Source organism: Nicotiana tabacum, chromosome 3 (genome assembly GCF_000715075.1).
Source record: "Nicotiana tabacum cultivar K326 chromosome 3, ASM71507v2, whole genome shotgun sequence".
Classification (NCBI taxonomy): Eukaryota; Viridiplantae; Streptophyta; class Magnoliopsida; order Solanales; family Solanaceae; genus Nicotiana; species Nicotiana tabacum.
In genome coordinates this window covers 20,893,443-20,913,404 of record NC_134082.1, presented here as the reverse complement: position 1 = coordinate 20,913,404, position 19,962 = coordinate 20,893,443, and the positions used below count along the sequence as shown (strand labels likewise).

The 19,962-nt window shown below is 38.5% G+C and overlaps 1 protein-coding gene across 2 annotated transcripts; it reads left to right on the top strand.

Moving 5' to 3' along the window:
- The first annotated feature begins 281 nt into the window (after window positions 1-281).
- LOC107774737 (MLO-like protein 3) lies at window positions 282-19,849 on the top strand. Of its 2 annotated transcripts, none has more exons than XM_075249264.1 (15): window positions 282-574; window positions 656-713; window positions 1,539-1,696; window positions 1,799-1,915; window positions 2,180-2,240; window positions 3,311-3,399; window positions 3,502-3,576; window positions 3,904-3,992; window positions 4,765-4,814; window positions 5,917-5,957; window positions 6,048-6,224; window positions 6,894-6,929; window positions 7,037-7,104; window positions 19,212-19,272; window positions 19,373-19,849. In XM_075249264.1, exons 1-15 carry the CDS (start codon window positions 431-433, stop codon window positions 19,646-19,648), a joined length of 1,500 nt encoding a protein of 499 aa, XP_075105365.1. In that variant the 5' UTR covers window positions 282-430; the 3' UTR covers window positions 19,649-19,849. The 2 variants fall into 2 exon arrangements, with proteins under 2 accessions (XP_075105365.1, XP_075105366.1); XM_075249265.1 differs by having other exon boundaries at window positions 19,344-19,849.
- Window positions 19,850-19,962: the final 113 nt, after the last annotated feature.

Genomic DNA, 19,962 nt, shown 5'->3' with positions numbered 1-19,962 from the left:
TAAGCCGATTATCAACGGATAGAAAAAACCGGACGGATAGAGCATTAAATTATTTAATTGTCTATCAAATCCCTGGCCCACCAGTACGACCTACCCCTAGTAGCATTTAAGTTCTAGTCAGCAAAACAACTACTACCAGTGACCATTCTATGCATATGATATCTGAGTCAAACATCCCAAATAAAACCTCCACTGTTGCTGTAATGCTGCCGTTAGCTATCCATTTGTTGTGTATGTCTTCTACATATATATATATATACTCACACACACGCACACACCATGTACCTGTACAACAAAAAAGAGCCTCGGCCAATAACCACCAATAGCATTTGAAGTGTAGGATTCAGAACTCAAAAAGTTTAAATCTTAGATCAGCTTCTGTTTAACTTGACTGCAGAAACAGAAGTTACGAGTTATTTCTCAGTAAAATATGACTACAGGAGGAGGAGGAGGATCGACTTCGAGTCCTTCTCGCACTCTTTTAGACACTCCAACTTGGGCTGTGGCAACTGTTTGTTTCATCTTTATTTTCCTTGGCATTTTCATTGAACACTTGATTCATCTTCTTTGTCATGTAAGCAACTATATGTGTTACTCTAGAATTTATTATGTGAATTCATGATCAGTTTTTTGATCATTTGCAATTTACATGCAGTGGCTCAAAAAACATAGGAAGACCGCTTTATTTGAAGCTGTGGAGAAACTCAAATCAGGTCATCTTTTACCATTACTAACTTTGCTTGAAAGGAATAATACTCTAATTTTTTTATTTTTTTTTAATATAATAATACTCTAGTTTTCTTAACCATATCTTAGATAAATACGTATTTGATGATCATGATTTTTCTCTTCCTTTCTTTTTCCTTTTTTTGACAGAACATGTTTGATCTTCATTACTTTGCTTTGAGCACATCCATTAAGAAAATATTAAATTCTAAACAAAAATACTTAGTGTTACTAAACTAAATTGCAACGAATTCACCTTTTTAGTACTTTTATGTTGCTATTATATTATTTTTAGTTATAGCTCCTTCTTTACTATAAATAATTGGAAAATATAGAACGGAATTAAATTGGAAAAATAGCATTGTATGGCCGTTCTCAAAATAATAGCCGAAAAATATATATTTTTTATATATACATGCATTTTGTATGTCATACATATACATAAATCATATAAATTTTATACACTTTCTCGGCTACCGAATGTAATAATTTAAATTATATAAACTAACGCAAAAAAGATTTTTTGCACTAACCAAAAAATTTAACATGTAATAGCAAGTTAGTTACCATATTTATCAGGTTAACAAATTAATACTATATGCCTATCATAAAGCTTTATCTTTAATTAACTGATAAGTGATTTAATCGTATGAATATCTTTTATATTGTCAGCACATAAAAACTCATATATGTCACACTACATTTTAGTAACTATATTTTAATGTACCGACCCAGAGAAGGGTATAATTATACGCTGTTGTACCCTACAAAAAATCTGATAATTGACCATTTAATTTGTTTTGTGTATGCAGTGTTAATGCAACTAGGGTTTTTATCTCTGTTATTAGCAGTGATACAAAGGCCAATATCCAAAATATGCATACCAAATAAAATAGCAAATTCCATGCTTCCTTGTCATCAAAGGGAATTAACATCAGTTGAGAACTTAAAGGATCGCTGTGGCTCCAGAGTATGAATTAAAAAAATGATATTTTTCATTTATTTTTGGTGTAATAAAAATGTTCTCTTTGTTGGATTTTATTTTAATTTATTTGTTTCTTATTTTATCCAGGGGATGACTTCTTTTATGTCACAAAATGGAATCAATCAGCTAAATAACTTCATATTTGTGCTAGCAATGATGCAGATTGTGTACAGTGTTGTCACAATGGCTTTGGGAAGGGCCAAGGTACGTATACTATGTGACATTATTATTGTTTAGAAAATCAAATATATATTTAAATACAATTTTTTCCAAACTTTATAACGATTTATATTGTTAAAAATATGATTTATAGTATTTTATATCATTATATGAGTTTTAAATAATTCATAGTGTTTTTTAAATTTCGAAAGAAATTTAAAAAAAAACATCAAAAACACCCAAAACTATATGATAATTATTTTCTTAAACTTCTTATTTACATTTTCCTTATCTTCTTCTGATTAATAGATGAAACGTTGGAAAATTTGGGAGAAGGAGAGTCAGACTATAGAATATATGGCAGCCAATGGTATGCACCTTATTCTCGTTTTATTTATATATATAAATAAAATATGTTGAGATTTTGGGTGAAATCAAGTTTGCAAAATTGTTCAAGTTTGCTACATTAGATATTAGATAAAAAGTTTAAGGGATGGCAAATACTCAATTTTGAATAGTATATAGGCAATTTTAACCTTTCCCTGTCCAGTGATAATGGTAGTAATTAACTTGATTATATAAATATTGTAAATTATTTAATGATACAAAACTAACTTAATTATATAAATATTGTTATACGCCGATAATGAAGACTTTCTCTTCCCAAAAGAGGACCAATCTAGATGCACATATTAGTCAAACTTGTCTAAATTAGAGTTCTTTCTATTTCAAGCGTTATTATTTTTTAAGAAATTAAAAAAAAAAACATCCACCGCAATGGTGTCAAATATTTTCAAACTCTTTTAAATTATTAACCATTATGACTTTTTAATACTTTTATTTAATTTGAAAATATATAAATTTTAATTCAAAAAATAATATACGATTTAATTTACTCTGAAATAAGCGTTTGACCTATCTACTGCGCCCAAGAATATGACACAGTAATCAATAAAGTGGGAGAAGAATTATAAGATTTGAGGAGGCAACTCATGCAAGAGTACTACGTATTTTATTTCCATATGTCCAACTCTTAGTGAACAAAATTACCTCGTACTTGTGGTGGTGATAGAAGGTAGGAATTATCCCATAAAATTAAGCGATGTACACACAAATTGACCCGAACAGGCGAACACCATAATTATTATTTATTTTTTAAAAAATAAGTGGTTGAACCTCCTACTTTGACACTTTCACATAAGATGAGAAGAAAGGAGTAATTGTTTGATGTCATAGTTTTTGCTTACGTGTTGAACCGTCTTTGTCCTTAAATGTTAGAATAAAATTTCAATCTCACTTTGACTATTAACCAATTTCAGAAAGTTCAAATCAAATTTGAGAAGAGAAAGCGATTTTGATCTAATTAAAATAATACTCCATCTGATTTTGTATTATTGAATTCTAATTTTTGTATGTTTATCAAATGTAACCACCCATTAGATCCTAATCGATTCAGATTTAAAAGAGAAACCACATTTGGACGACGCCACATGAACAAGTTTACAACCACTTCTACTCATCTTTGGATTGTAAGTATAAAAATTTTCTCTTTCTTTTTAGATTTACTAATTTTGGATTTTCTCTTTTGCTATTACCAATTTAATATTAATACGATTTTGCAAATGGGACAGAAATGTTTCTTTCGACAATTCTTCCATTCAGTAGCCAAAGTTGACTATCTTACATTACGCCATGGCTTCATTTCGGTAGGTATCACTTTCTTCTTCTTCCAACACTCCTATTTCAAAATATCAAACGTTTTGATACATAGTTATATATGCAATAACATTAAACCACAAATAATATGAACCAAATATAGTAATATTCAAATGATTTGGTTGTAAGTTTGTAACCAAACAAAACCATTAACCGTATAATGCTTGCATTAGGGTAGACTGTCTACATAATACTCTTTAGGTGCGGTTCTTCCCCAGACCCTGCATAAACGCGGAATACCTTGTGCACCGAACTGTCAATTATTACTGTCTCGCTAATGCTTTTCCCTTTTATTTTTACGCGATCAAAATGTGCAGGCTCATTTATCTTCAAACAATGCCTTCAATTTTCAGAAGTACATTAAACGGTCTTTAGAAGATGATTTTAAAGTCGTTGTTGGCATCAGGTACGTACTTACTCCAAATAATTTATAATTTACTCTGATTTCTAATTCGATATAATGAAGGAATTAAACATTATTTTTAACGAGGGATCCAAGGTTTACAATAAGTAAACTTTTAGTTGAAATACCAAGTGGACCTTGAAAAAAATTTTATCTCACATATTCGACAATTATAGATAGCAATTTTGTTGTACGTTTTGTAATAATAATTGAAAAATCTCCCGATAAACTTTTTCCATCATGCTCTGGCTTAACATCTTCTGGGACCCCTAAATCGTCTGTGTCTATCTCCTGTCATGTATACTCCCAAGTTAAACTTGCAAGCACGATAGTATGTAGCTGCCGTTTTCGCCATTATTTTCGTCATCTAAGATTGAATAAGATTAAGTTAGTTTTATTAAATTCATTTTCGAATGGTTTATCAATGAAAAATGCTTGGGTATACAAAAATTTGTTGTGATTCCCCTCCTTCGTTCAACTACTAAAGAACTTGAAAATAATTGTACACTCGACTCCAAATTAATCTTTCAAATTTATTGTGCCATTTCTTAATTAATAATAGGATTGTTTGCAATAGGCTTGATCTCTATACAACTATTTATTAAGTTAATTAACGAGGTCGAGCGAGAATACTTCTCATTCAGAATATGCCTAATGCCTTCATATATAGTTGAGTTCAGTAATGAATCCTTCCATATATATACGGAATGATTTATATATATCATATTTATTAGTACCCTGACACGTACTATCCTCTTATTCTTTACTGAAACAGCCCTTTCATGTGGTTATTGGTGGTCATCTTCTTGCTTGTTGACGTCCATGGTACGTTTGTCTACTCTACATCTCTTTATTTTTGTGTTGAAATAGTATGAACATCTTGTTTAAAAACTTAAGCTACTAAACAAAGCACGTGATAGGATTTCGGGCTAAATTTATACGTTAGTCAAATCAAATTATAAGCAACTTTTGAATTATTTATGCGTTTGCTAAATATGCTCTATCATTATTCGTTGTATTATTTGCCTACGCTGTCTTATTATATTATTGTTGCTATTGTTTCTCTATTGCTCTATTTTCTACGTTTTTGAGCCGGGGGTCTTTCGAAAATAGTCTATCTACGTACATACTACCCTCCACAGACCGCACTTGTGAGATTCCACTGAGTTGTTGTTGTTGCTAAACATTCTATGTACTTATAAGCTAAGTGCTAATTATGCCCCAAAATTTTCAGCTTATAAGTATTTTTAGTTTGACCAAAATTTTTACTATTTTATCCTTATTAATATTTTCTAATTCACAAAATACCTTTCCCAAAACAAAATTCCTGACTTTCTCTTCATTCCATATTCATCGTCTCCCCTTTACAAAAATATTCTTGAATTTATAATCTTTTGTAAAAATATAAAAAAAGATATTTAAGGGTAATTTATTCATCTTAACAAGCAGAGCGGACCCATGTGTATGGGTAAGGGGTCACCGGACCCCGTAAACTTCTGCCGAAATTCTGTATATATACACGTATATATCTTGAAAAATGTTAATTTAAAGTAGTTGGCACCCTGAACACTACAAGACTTTAGGAGGCACTGGTTGAGCAGATTAATGTGTCCATATCGCATAAAAATTCTAGGTCTGCCTCTGTTAACAAGAGAACAACTTATCAGCTACCAAATATATCAATTGCTTATTATCAATTTCAGCACTTACATCCAAACACATTTGTAGGATCAGTTTTTACTTAAAAATACTTTTTAACAGTTCAAGCTTACCAGCTATATATTAACAGTTAACTAACCCAAACGGCCTCTCACGTAAACATTTAATTATTTAATTATATAATGTCACCATATAGGTATCAGTTAATTAAGCTCTCACAAATACTTTGTTTTTCTAGCTGAAACTTTATGTTTATTAATTTAAACAGGTTGGAACGTCTATCTTTGGGTATCATTTCTCCCGCTCATTGTATGAAATACATAAACCTGCTCTTAGTTATAAAAACTTCATTACTTGCAGTAATTCAAGATTTGTTAATTAATGGTTGATTACTTATAGACAGTGTTAGTGATTGGGACTAAGCTGGAGACGATTGTTGCCCAAATGGCTCTTCAACTAAAAACTCAAGAAGACAATGTCATCATAGGATCGCCAACGGTCCAACCTAATGATAATCTTTTTTGGTTTAATCAGCCTCAATTTGTGTTGACCCTTCTACATTATACCCTTTTCATTGTAAGCATTTTCTCTTTTCACTTTATCTTTATTAGCTATAAATAGGTTTTATGGATTTAACTAATTAAGATTTTAAGAGTACAAAATATTTGTGTTATGTCATCACCTATAGGTAATTACATATAAATCTATATAATAAGTATCAATTGATAATTTAGTAAAAACGATAACTTATTTCATAGGTTAAACTACAATAATAATGTGTAAAAATATTTAATTTACAGTAATATTGGTGTATGTAGCTTATATATACTAATAGTGAAAAGAACTTTAACTGTAGCAGTATATTTTAAAGTGTTATACAGTCAGATCTATGTATAACAGCATCTCTATATAACAACACTTCACTATAAAAGCCAAACTTTTTCGGAATCAATGTTCATGTTATGTTATAATATAGCGCTTCGTTATAACAGCCAAAAATATTCGGAACAAACGAGGCTATTATAGAGAGGTTTGAGTGTAACAAGAAACTTGTTTTATTTTTCAAGTTATTAATTCTATTTTACATGAATGATTACCTATAATTATCTAGTAAAAAATTATACGATTAGTGTATGAAAGTTAAATTCATAGGTTAATAAGCAAAGCATCAAATTTTCATTTTTTGTCCTAACAATTAACTCATATCTATTTTCTTTGTATTTCATGAATAATTGATTATTGTAGAATGCATTTGAGCTGGCCTTCTTTATTTGGGTGACGGTAAATCTCTCTGCCCTAATTTTGGCCAAACTAATCTCATTCAACCAACAAGTAGAGTAACTTGTGCTTAGACAACTCATTTTATTAGTTTTTGCTAAATATTTCAGTGGCAATTTGGAATAAAATCCTGTTATCACGAGCATGTGGAGATCATCGTTATCAGGGTGGTATTGGCGTAAGTCATAATTCGATTCCCCTGTCTTTATCAGAATTATTTACTCATACCCCCTCCGTTTCAATTTTTATTACGGTAGTTGATTCATCACGCCCAACTATGCTTTATAAAAAGGACAATGCGGACGTTGCAAATATAACCTGAATATTCTGCCCAGAGTCGAATCCACAGAGAATTAACCTATCAATCACAATCTTTAGAACTACTAAACTCTTGAGAACCAACTTCCCCAGACGTTTGAATCACCTTTGATGGTTTCTTTACTAACTAAGATTGCAAGTAAATAACAAGCTGTAAACTAAAATGCTAAGGTTGTAAACAATAATGAGAAAATGCTAAGGTAATGACTTCCCCTAATGATGGAATCCCTTCTGTTTATGCTTCATACAAATTTACCAACACACCTCTATCAATCATGAACGCTCATCTTACCGCAAATCTCTCCCGAGTAATCACAGTAATATACTCAATGCACTCTCCCGAGATACACTAGCTAGCTTTAATTAACACAGTTCACTTCAGATTGCACTCAAGGCTTCGTTATCCCTAAGCCCGCCTTTAAACCCGCGGTTATAGATCCCTCTTATACTTTGGGAGTAGTGTTGTTCAACAATAACCTAAATATGCACTCTCTCCCGAGTTATGCACACTAAATAGGCACAGCTAATTGAGGATCCTGTCAATTAACTACAACAAGAACATAGTTGAACAAATAAAGATTGAAACTAGCAATTTGTATTCACATAAACAAGAAGTTCATCCCCCAATAGGTTCCATCAAAACCTTAAACAGAGGATTTAGCTACTCATAACTATGGGTAAACAAACTAAGATAAGATTCATCATAAACTCGCAATAGAAATCAAAGAAAAGAAGAAAGATGTTTTGGGTGATCTCTCACAATGGTTTTTCTTCCTAAGAAACTCTAAAAATCAATACATGCCTCTCTTGGGCGAAGTCTAGTGTTTAAAATAGGGTTTTGGGCTAAAAATCCCGTGTTTTGCACTTTAGTCCCTGAACTTTCTCGCGCCTGCCGCGGTTCTGCAACCGCAGCCAAACAGCTCCTCTGAATCTCCTTCTGTCCGCGAGCAGTCTTCACCGCGGTTCTGCCGCGGTCGCGGTGGAACCGCGGCAGAATCATTTTTCTGATTCTTCAGCCTGTTTTGCGTGGTTCACTTGGGATATTTCACGGATGGCCTCTCTTTCTTCAATTTTTGACTCCAAAAGTACTCCCTAGCCTTCCCTAGTCATATATAACCTGCAAGTCATGAAAAGCACTAATAAGAGCATTTTGTTATCACTTTTATTATCAAAACTATGCAAGAAGGCGGTTATTTAGGGCCTGAATATAGTTAAATTCACCTATTATCAACACCCCACACTTAAACCTTTGCTCGTCCTCGAGCAAGCTAAACCACACTTCTAAGCCTAACCGTTGATGCATTACCCCAAGTATGTCACACCCGCTATTTTGACGGAACAACCTAAGCAATGTGCCGGTCATACCCCAGATGCAGACTCTACTGCCATGACACACTTGCGCTCACTCTAGTTACTCTAACAGAGGTGAAGACTTACTTTTCCTTCCCGAGTCACATTCCCTCACATCAAAAATCTGAGAGAAGTTCCACACGCATAAAATTCAAACACAAGGAACCGAAGATAGAAAGAATTCACTCACTCTCAGCAAAGAACATTCACATGCCACACAGACACACCATAAGCTTGCCCATAGTGTAGTACTCTACTAATCGAGCTGTTTTAGTCAAAGATCAAGAGGTCTTTATTTGGTTGTAATGTAGGCTAAGGGCCGGGTATACATTTGGATGTAGTGACTAACCTCCTTAAGCACTTTTAATACACATTTCTTTTTATCTCAATTTCCCTGCTCAGCCTAATCATTCCTCCACATTTTTATTTCACAGGTGACCCGTACTTTTCTTTAGGTGCAACTGGCTTCTTGTTTTTTTTTAAATGCCAGTGCACTATTCAAATGATTCATTCCTGATTCCCCTTTTTTTTCGCTAACTCCCTACCGCCCCACACTTTCTTTTGTATGTTCCTTAGTGATTCAAGTGCTTTTCGGAGGTATAGGTTCAAACAATCAGCTATTCAAACACAGGGATATAGGTCATTATAGGGTTATCAAAGAACGGGCTTCAAGCTCAAAAGGGTTAACTATGGCAATATAGACAGGTGGATTCACCATTATATATAGGCTTACACAAAGAAATGCCTCAATCATCTCTAAAACCAAACAGCTTCTATTTCGCTTTGCAAACACATAGGGCAAGTTCTAGGTATCGAATGCAAGCACAGAATGCAAGTAAAATCTCACACACTTAGCATGTAACTCATTCTGAATTAGTTTATCAACATATTCATACGAGCGTTCAAGCAAAGCAAGATGTGCAAAATTAAGGCATAGATTTACAAGTCCACAACTGAGCCTAGACGTCACACTCTCAAGTTCATTTTAGGTGTTTGTAGGTGTGTACATCCATGGTAGCATTCTAGCCTTTACCCATCTTAGTCCTAACTACAAAAGGAAAATCTACCTAACCCGGTTCAAGAAAAACCCTTGGAAAAGAACCGTGGCCAAAAGAAAAACCAAGGGGGGCTTACTACACTGCCTAAAAAGGAAAAAAATAAATAAAATAAAAAGAAAAAAAATATATCTTCATGGACTACTTCCCTCAAGAGTACTTGTCCAAGTTCAGATGGCCCTCTTGACCGGGGTTTGACCGCGATCGCGGTAGAACCGCAGCCTGAGCCCATCTCTGATTCTGACGGAGTCTTCTACCTTTTTTTTTTAAATATATATCCAATTTGGACCCTCAAGAGACCCGTCGACAAGTGTCCGTCGTTGGGCCAAGTCAGACTCCTCATATAAGTACAGTCAATTGTATACAACAACATCAATTTCATGCTACAACACACACAATGTCTATGTACAGTACACATATCACTAAAGCAAGTCTCCCACCCCACACTTAAAGTCATGGCATTTCCCCATGTCATATCAAGAAGGTAAAGAGCAGAAGGGTTAGAAGACGTCCCTGAGACTCAATCAGAGTCGAAGACTGTGCTGGGGTCTACATGGCAAGCTCTCCCCAAAGCACGGAACCAGGACATGAACCGGCTCTCAGACCTGGCCTGCCGCTGAGACGTGGCATCCATACGCGTGTGTAAGCCCTCCACCGAGGTGCGAAGATCGGCGACCTCTTCCTCCATAGAACGCAACATAGGATGGGTGGACTGTGATCTGGATAAGCCAGCCCCAGCATGGGGGTGCCGAGAGGGTCTGGCACTGTCATAGGATCTCCTGGATGGTGCCATAAGAACCGGGTCATCATCCTCATCATCGATCTCAATAGTGGTGCGTGCACCCCTGCCCACTCTGATGCTCGAAGCTTTGAAGGCTGCTTTAGGGGGCAACTCTCCATCAGCAGGATTTGTGGGGACATTCTTCCGCAGGCACAATTTAGTCACCAGGGAGGGAAAGTAGAATCCTTTTGACCTCAGCGGGGACTGTATGATCATTTCGTCACCAATAAGCCTTGCCGCATCAAAATCTTTCTTTGTGACGAAGCACCACGTCAAAAGGGCTCTTTGGAAGTTCACATCAGTCGTATTGCCTGAGGGCAAGAACCGGCTGCAAATGATAGTGAGCCAACACTTAGCCAAATGGGTGAACGAATTGGAGTTTAGGGTGATGTGGTCATGTATCCAGATTGGTTGCCCCCCTGCGCAGAGTACATCAGTCATAGTATCCCAAGTGACACCTGGGGCATCCTGGTAATAGTCGACGTCACCAGTAAACCGGGGCAGCCGCAATACCTGTCGAATAGTTTCCACTGAGGCATCTACCCATGTGCCTCGCACAGTCACCTCCCGCAGCATATAAGCTGGGCAGTTCGCGTAGAACTCCCGTACAAGTATCATGTTCACCGTTTCAGGTTCATCAAATAAGAACTCCATTTCCCTCCGTCGGATTTCCTCATACATCTCCTCATTTTTTGCACGGAGGGCTGCCCTGTCAATCATTATTTCAGGGATGAAGCTTTTTGAGGCCTTGGCATGAAAGTCGTCCTCTGCCACTTCGGATTCGAACCTAGAAGCATCATTAGTAGGCTGTTGGGATGTGCCTTCCGATCTCTTTTGCTTCTTACGAGCCATATGACCTGCAAAGAATACTGAAGAACCATCAAATATATCCTACATGTGCCAGCCGGATGGTTACTCAGACTTCACCACCCGATGGCACCAAATAATATCTCCCATTTACTCCATTTAGACACTATGCCAAACCCTCAACTCGTGATGTGTTCAAAGTTACAATCTCCACAATGGCCCCCACAAGCATACAACACCCCACACTTACTCCCTCAAGTGAGTCACATTAAAAATAACACCACCATTCACCAAATACAATACCACCACAACCTAGGGTAGGCACAAAATGCCTCAAAATAGCACCACAAGCCCCAAATTTCCAGCCAAAAAGGTCCCACCACCAAGCTACACCGCAAAAATTATTTCCAGGCCTCCAAAACATCTAAACAACCCCCACAATTGAAGTAGAAGAAAGACCCAACCATTTTAGCACCAAATAAATCCACAAGAAGCAAATACAACAATAAAAAAAGAGAAGAAGCAAATATTGAAAGGAAATCTACACTATTCCTACCTAGGGTTTAACTAAAATAAGTTTAGACCATATTTACACTAAGTTAGAAGAGGAAATAGAGAGAGAGAGAGAAACTTACTTGTTTGGTTGAGGGAAAATGGGTGGTGAAGGTGGAAAGTTAGGGAGGATGATAATGAAGTTTTGTGAAGATGAGAGGAGAAGAGAGAAGATAGAGAGAGGTTAGAAAGAAAGGAGTGGGGGGGGGGTTTGGTGGTTCTGGGCGGGTGGGAGAGGGTTTAGTGGTAGGTGGGGGGTATTTTGGGTAAAGGGGAAAAAAATTAAAAAAAAAAAACTTACCTGGACCCCGTCTACGTCTGCTGTGGTTCTGTCGCGGTCGCGGTAGGCCAAGTTCAGATGGCCGTCTTGACCGCGGTCGCAATGCAACCGCGATGGCCTGGGTTCAGAGAAGGGTCAAGACCGCGGTTTGACCGCGGTCGCGGTAGAACCGCGGCCTGAGCCCATCTCTGATTTTGACGCTTTTTTTTAAGAAGTGTTACACTTACAACAATTTCATGGGTTGCTTCCCATGCAGCGCCTGATTTAACGTCGCGGCACAACCCAGATGAGTCCAGTTAAGGCTCGTTCGACCTCCGTGGTTCAGTCAACTGCAGTCCAGACCCTTCCTTGGGCTCGCTCATACCCACATACAACTTCAATTTCTGACCATTGACTCTAAATGTACGAGAGTCATTCTCAGTGGCAACGTCAATCGCTCCTGACTAGAAAACTTCCACTACTCGAAACGGTCCAGACCATCGTGACTTCAGCTTACCCAGGAACAACCTTAGTCTTGAGTTGTATAGCAATACCATGTCCCCAGGTTTGAAATTTCACTCAACAATGTTCTGATCGTGTAGCCTCTTCATTCTCTCTTTGTACAGCCTTATGCTCTCAAAAGCAAGATACCTGAACTCCTCGAGCTCATGCAATTATGTGACTCTTGACGTGCCCGCAGCTTCCATTTCTAAGTTTAGTTGTTTCAGTGCCCACCACGCTTTATGCTCGAGTTCTACAGGTAGGTGACAGGCCTTCCCAAACACTAACTTGTATGGTGACATACCAATTGGTGTCTTGAAAGCTGTTCTGTAGGCCCAGAGTGCATCATCTAGCTTCCTTGCCCAATCAGTTCTTGTGGCGTTCACAGTTTTCGTTAACACACTCTTGATTTCCCTGTTGGATACCTCAACCTGTCCACTAGTCTGCCGATGGTATGGAGTATCCACCTTGTGGCGCACATCGTATTTTAAAAGTCAATTCTCGAAGGCTCTATTGCAGAAGTGAGTGCCTCCGTCGCTGATAATCGCATGTGGTGTCCCAAAGCGGGTGAATATATTCTTCTTTAGAAACCCCACCACCACTCTCGCATCATTGGTGGGCAACGCTACAGCTTCCACCCACTTGGACACATAGTCTATAGCAACAAGGATGTATTTATTGCCATAGGAGCTGACGAAGGGACCCATGAAATCAATCCCCCAGACGTCGAACACTTCTATCTCCTGAATTGGGTTCATGGGCATCTCGTGGCACCGGGAATGTGCGTTGATATTCATTACAACCCTTCACCCATGAGTGAGCATCTTTAAACACAGTCGGCCAGAAAAATCCGGCTTTTAGCACCTTTGCTGTTGTCTTGATCCCTCCAAAGTGTCCACCATAAGTCGATGCATGACAAGCCTACAAAATAGAAGATTGTTCTATCTCGTAGACGCATCTCCGGTTCATGTTATCCAGGCATATTCGAAAGAGATAGGGCTCATCCCAATAGTACAAGCGGCTTTCACGAAAAAATCGTTTCCTCTAGACCGATGAAAGGTCGTGAGGAACTATACCACTCGCCAGGTAATTGGCCAAGTCTGCATACCATGGCGCATCCTGATGAGTGGTGGCGAGCAGTTGCTCGTCCGGAAAAGTTTCCAGAATTTTCTCAACTTCAATTGCATTTTCAGCTCCCTCAAGTCGTGATAGGTGATCAGTGACCTGATTCTCAGTGCCCTTGCGGTCACATATTTCAAGATCGAACTCTTGTAGTAGCAACACCCAACGAATCAGGCGTGGCTTAGAGTCTTTCTTTTCTATTAAGTACCTGAAAACGGCATGGTCAGTGTAGACGATTACCTTTGATCCTATCAGGTAGGATTGGAACTTGTCGAATGCGAACACCACAGCTAGCATCTCCTTTTCAGTCACCGTATAGTTCAACTGGGCTCCACTCAGCGTTCTGCTGGCATAGTAGATTGGGTGCATCAATTTGTCCTTCCACTGGCCCAGCACTGCCCCCACTGCGTAGTCACTAGCGTCACATATCAATTTGCGTAGTAACAATGATGGGTGATGTGACCAGCCTCTTCTTCAACTCCTCAAACGCTACCCTGCAATCATCAGAAAATACAAACGGGTGATCTTTCTCTAATAACTTACAGAGAGGTTTGGTGATTTTGGAGAAGTCTTTTATGAACCGCCGGTAGAAACCGGCATGTCCAAGAAAACTTCGGATTGCTTTGACCAAAGTTGGTGGAGGCAGCTTTGCTATTACATCAAAAGTGTGACCTCCCTGCCAATCTATCCAGCATCTGATCGATGAAGGGAAGTGGGAAGTGGTCTTTCCGGGTGGCTAGATTCAACTTTCGATGATCCATGCAAATTCTCCAGCCTGTGACGGTTCTCGTTGAGATTAGTTCATTGTTGTCATTCTTCACAACCGTCATGCCACCCTTCTTAGGCACACATTGAACTGGGCTAACCCAGCTGCTGTCAGAGATTGGGAAAATAATTCCCGCATCTAACCACTTTATCACCTCCTTCTTCACCACTTCCTTCATATTTGGGTTCAGCCTCCTCTGATGTTCCCTGGAAGGTTTGTGCCCCTCTTCCAGCAGAATCTTATGCATGCAGTAAGCGGGGCTGATCCCCTTGATGTCTGCCATGGTCCACCCAATGGCAGTTTTGCACTCCTTCAATACCTGTAGAAGCTGTTGGACCTGCACATCTAACAAACCAGATGAGATAATAACAGGTAGAGTAGAGTCAGGTCCCATAAATTCATACCTGAGGGGGGCTGCTAATGGCTTTAGTTCCATCTTCGGTGGTTCTTCAAAGGATGGCTTAGCTGGAGGAGTCTCCCTCTTTTCTAAGTGTAGGGGCTCAAACTCTAGATTTCTTTCCCAAGACCCTCTACCTTCCAGTGCCAACACCCATTCCGCCAATTTCTCACCATTCACTTCCTCCAAATTCGTCAAACATGCAGCGAGGGGATCCTCAACCGTCAACACTTCATCATCAGACTGTACGATTACATCCACGGCATCAATAAGAGAGCAATTGGTGAACTCACTTGGTCGCCTCATAGATTTCTGCACATTGAATACAATCTCTTCGTCATTGAGCCTCATCTTAAGTTCCCCGGTCTCACAATCAATAAGAGCTCTCCCTGTGGCCAAGAATGGTCTTCCTAAGATGATAGGAATTTCTTCATCAACTTTTCAATCCAATATCACAAAATTTGCAGGGAACACGAATTTCCCCACCTGAATAAGTACATCATCAAGGATCCCAAATGGATGCTTCACAATCCTGTCAGCCAGCTGCAACAACATAGAGGTGGGTCTAGCTCTCCCAATGCCCAACCTTTTGTAAATGACCAGGGGCATAAGATTAATGTTGGCCCCTAAATCACAGAGTGCTTTCGCAAAAGCAAAGTTTCCAATAGTACATGGAATAGTAAAACTCCCTGGATCAGAGAGCTTTTCAGCAACAGGTCTAGTTACCACTGCTCTGCACGTCTGAGTAAGTGTCACCGTGGCCAAGTCTTGGAAGTCAAACTTCCGGGACATTAAATCTTTCATCATTTTTGCGTATCCAAGTATCTCCTTTAAAGCTTCAATCAATGGAATATTAACCTGAATTTGCTTGAGCATCTCAAAGAACTTTTTGTACTGCTCCTCCTTTTGATGCTTGGCCAACCTCTGTGGAAATGGAGCAGGAGGTCTTTTCTTCCCAATCTCTTGGGACTTTTCTTTCTCAGCTACTATCTCTACTATCGTCTCTTCAACTGCTTCAGCAACTTTCTCGGTCTCCTGCTGAGTATTCTTTTCTTCCTGAGCAGGCCGGATTGTCACATCTGTCAGCCTTGTGGAATCATCTAGATCAATGGGTACCTGAATGAGTGTCTCAGCCTGTATATTGTCACAAGCCCTCTCCTGCTCTACATCAAGATCCCTGCCATTACGGAGACTCACCGCCATCAGCTGCTTCGGGCCCTGATCTTTAGGATTGATTTGGGTATATGCAGGTAATGTCCCCTGAGGACGATTGTTCAGAGACATTGAAATTTGGCCCAATTGCACTTCAATGTTTTTGATTGCTGCGTCCTGTGCATCTACTCTTTCATTTATTTTTGCATTGGACCCAATCACCTGCTGCATCATTGCTTCAAGTCTTGTGAACCCATCTTCTTGCCTTCCACCATGTTGTTGCTGAGGTGGGAGATACCCTTGCTGTTGACTGTTGTACCCCTGTGACCTTGGAGAAGGTGCCATATTGTTGGGGGGGTCTCATACCTCCCATGTTTTCAGCGTTGTACTGTGGCTGAGGTGGTCTGTATGGCTACTGAGTTTGCTGACCCCAGTTCTGATTGCCCTGTCTCTGGCCTCCATAGTTTGACACATAGTTCATGTCTTCAGGGTGCTGATGATGATGATCATGTTCAGCATTCCACGGATTACCAATTGGCTGACTAATGCAAGATGTGCACAAGCCCCCATTTGTGGTATCTACAATGTGCACTTGCTGTTTCTGCCCCGATTCCTCCACCTTTTTGGTGAGTATGCTCATCTGTATCAAAAGGGTCACCACATTTTCAGCCATGGAATTTGATGGGTCAAAAGGCACTGAGTGTACCACTGGAGTGATATGTGCATTCCTCGTCGTCCACCCCGAATTTTGAGCCATTTTGTCAAGCACACTCTGACCTTCTCTCCAAGTTTTGCTCAAAAACGCCCCACCAGCTGAGGCATCTACAATGTTCTTCATGCTATCTGACAGTCCCATGTAAAACCGTTGTCCCAACATCTGATCTGGAATACCATGGTGTGGACATATAACCAACATTCCTTTAAACCGGCTCCATGTCTCATGCAGTGTCTCCATTGGTTTCTGTTTAAAGCTCACGATCTCATCAATTTGTTAAGCTGTTTTGTTTGGCGGGTGGAACTTGATGTGAATTTCTTGACTAACTCATCCCAAGTTTCTATAAAGTTTATGGGGAGTGAGTTTAGCCTGACCTAAACAGCTCCTGTCACCGAGAATGGAAATAATAACAGTCTGATTGCTTCTGGAGTTACGTTGGGTTGCCTTTGAGTTTTGCAAATCGATAGGAAGTTCTTCAAGTGCTGCTGAGGATCTTCGGCTAGTGTCCCAAAAAATAATCCCTTGTTTTGCAGCAAGTGCAGCATGTTGTTCGTGATCTGGAACGATTCAGTTCGTATCGTGGGCACAATAATGGCAGTGGCCAGATTGTCAGTTGTGGGTTGTGCCCAGTCATATAGTGCAGCCTCAGGCACAGGAGGTGCCCTATCTCTGACGTTTCCGTTGACGTTGTCTACGTCACCCATGTCAATTTCGAGGTTGTGTGTTTGATGAGGTTGTTGAAGTCTTTTGTTGGCACGGTTCAATATCTGGAATGTTTTCTCTGGGTTTGAGAGTCCTTCAAGTACTTCTCCAGACCTCGTAGAGTTTCTAGGCATATACCTGTGCAACCACGTCAACAACCGTCAAAATTTTCAATCAAATCTTTGTATTTCTATAAATGGTAATTGATAATTCCGTTAATTCCCCGGCAACGGCGCCAAAATTTGATCACGTCCAACTATGCCTTATAAAAAGGACAATGCGGACGTTGTAAATATAACCTGAGTATTCTGCCCAGAGTCGAATCCACAGAGAATTAACCTATCAATCACAATCTTTAGAACTACTAAACTCTTGAGAACCAACTTCCCCAGACGTTTGAATCACCGTTGATGGTTTCTTTACTAACTAAGATTGCAAGTAAATAACAAGCTGTAAACTAAAATGCTAAGGTTGTAAACAATAATGAGAAAATGCTAAGGTAATGACTTCCCCTAATGATGGAATCTCTTCTGTTTATGCTTCATACAAATTTACCAACACACCTCTATCAATCGTGAACGCTCAGCTTACCGCAAATCTCTCCCGAGTAATCACAGTAATATACTCAATGCACTCTCCCAAGATACACTAGCTAGCTTTAATTAACGCAATTCACCTTAGATTGCACTCAAGGTTTCGTTATCCCTAAGCCCGCATTTAAACCCGCAGTTATAGATCCCTCTTATACTTTGGGAGTAGTGTTGTTCAACAATAACCTAAATGTGCACTCTCTCCCGAGTTATGCACACTAAATAGGCACAGCTAATTGAGGATCCTGTCAATTAACTACAACAAGAACATAGTTGAACAAATAAAGATTGAAACTAGCAATTTGTATTCACATAAACAAGAAGTTCATCCCCCAATAGGTTCCATCAAAACCTTAGACAAAGGATTTAGCTACTCATAACTATGGGTAAACAAACTAAGATAAGATTCATCATAAACTAGCAATAAAAATCAAAGAAAAGAAGAAAGATGTTTTGGGTGATCTCTCACAATGGTTTTTTTTCCTAAGAAACTCTAAAAATCAATACATGCCTCTCTTGGGCGAAGTCTAGTGTTTAAAATAGGGTTTTGGGCTAAAAAAACCCGTGTTTTGCACTTTAGTCCCTAAACTTTCTCGCGCCTGCCGCGGTCGCGGTGGAACCGCGGCCAAACAGCTCCTTTGAATCTCCTTCTGTCCGCGAGCAGTCTTCACCGCGGTTCTGCCGCGGTCGCGGTGGAACCACGGCAGAATCATTTCTCTGATTCTTCAGCCTGTTTTTGCGTGGTTCACTTGGGATATTTCACAGATGGCCTCTCTTTCTTCAATTTTTGACTCCAAAAGTACTCCCTAGCCTTCCCTAGTCATATATAACCTGCAAGTCATGAAAAGCACTAATAAGAGCATTTTGTTATCACTTTTATTATCAAAACTATGCAAGAAGGCGGTTATTTAGGGCCTGAATATAGTTAAATTCACCTATTATCATTGATTAGTTACGAACTTTTAAAATTTGTGGTAAAACAAACACATCAATTTATGTGATTATAAATTATTTCATTAAAGGTAAAATGAGAAGTTTATAACTAAAATTATTTTTAAATAACAAAATATATATATATATATATATATCATTCTTTTTTAGGCAGACTGAAAAAGAAATTACGGCATATAAATTGGAACGAAAGGAGTAACATTATTGTATTCAAATATGACATCTTGTCAAAATAAAATGATTTATTGCATTGTATGGGCCGTGCAGGGTGATGGTTCAAGTACTTTGTAGCTACATTATTTTGCCTCTCTATGCCCTCGTTACTCAGGTTAGTCATCCAATAACGTTGTTTCCATCTCAGACAAATATTTATAATGATTTCTTATTTTGTACCAACAGTAATACTACATCCAATAACGTTCTTTTAGATGGGTTCACATTTCAAAAGAGCATTGTTGGAAGAACACATAATGCAAGCCATAAAGCAATGGCACGCACAAGTGAAAAATAAGAAGGAAAAGAAGAGGCTGCAGCAGCAGGAGGGGGCAGGTGCAAAGTTGTCAACAAACAACAGAGTTACCACGGATCAGTTACCAGAAATAGAATTCTCCTCACACAATAGAGTGCCAACTGTAGCTGAGTTCACTGCTCGTGAAATTCATGAGATCTCAGAAGAACCAGTACAAGTAACCATAGTCCATTAAAATCAATCAAAAATAGGTGTCGACGTCGTTAGTCGTAGTCAGTGATTGAAGGAGAAAGAGAATATAATTTTTAATTAATAGAGTACTGAAGGAAAGACTCGAAATTTTGCACTAGAGCCTAAAATTGATTATATCCTCAGCTTTTGATTATTTATTTGTTTATTTAAAAATATAAAGGTATTAATTTAACTTGTGAAAATATGATTACGTGTGTGTTCAAGAACAGTTATTTCTCAATATTTTTCAAAAAAAAAAACACACACTTGCGAAAATTAAGTATCGTTGAATGTGACATGGTTTGGCTTTATAAATTG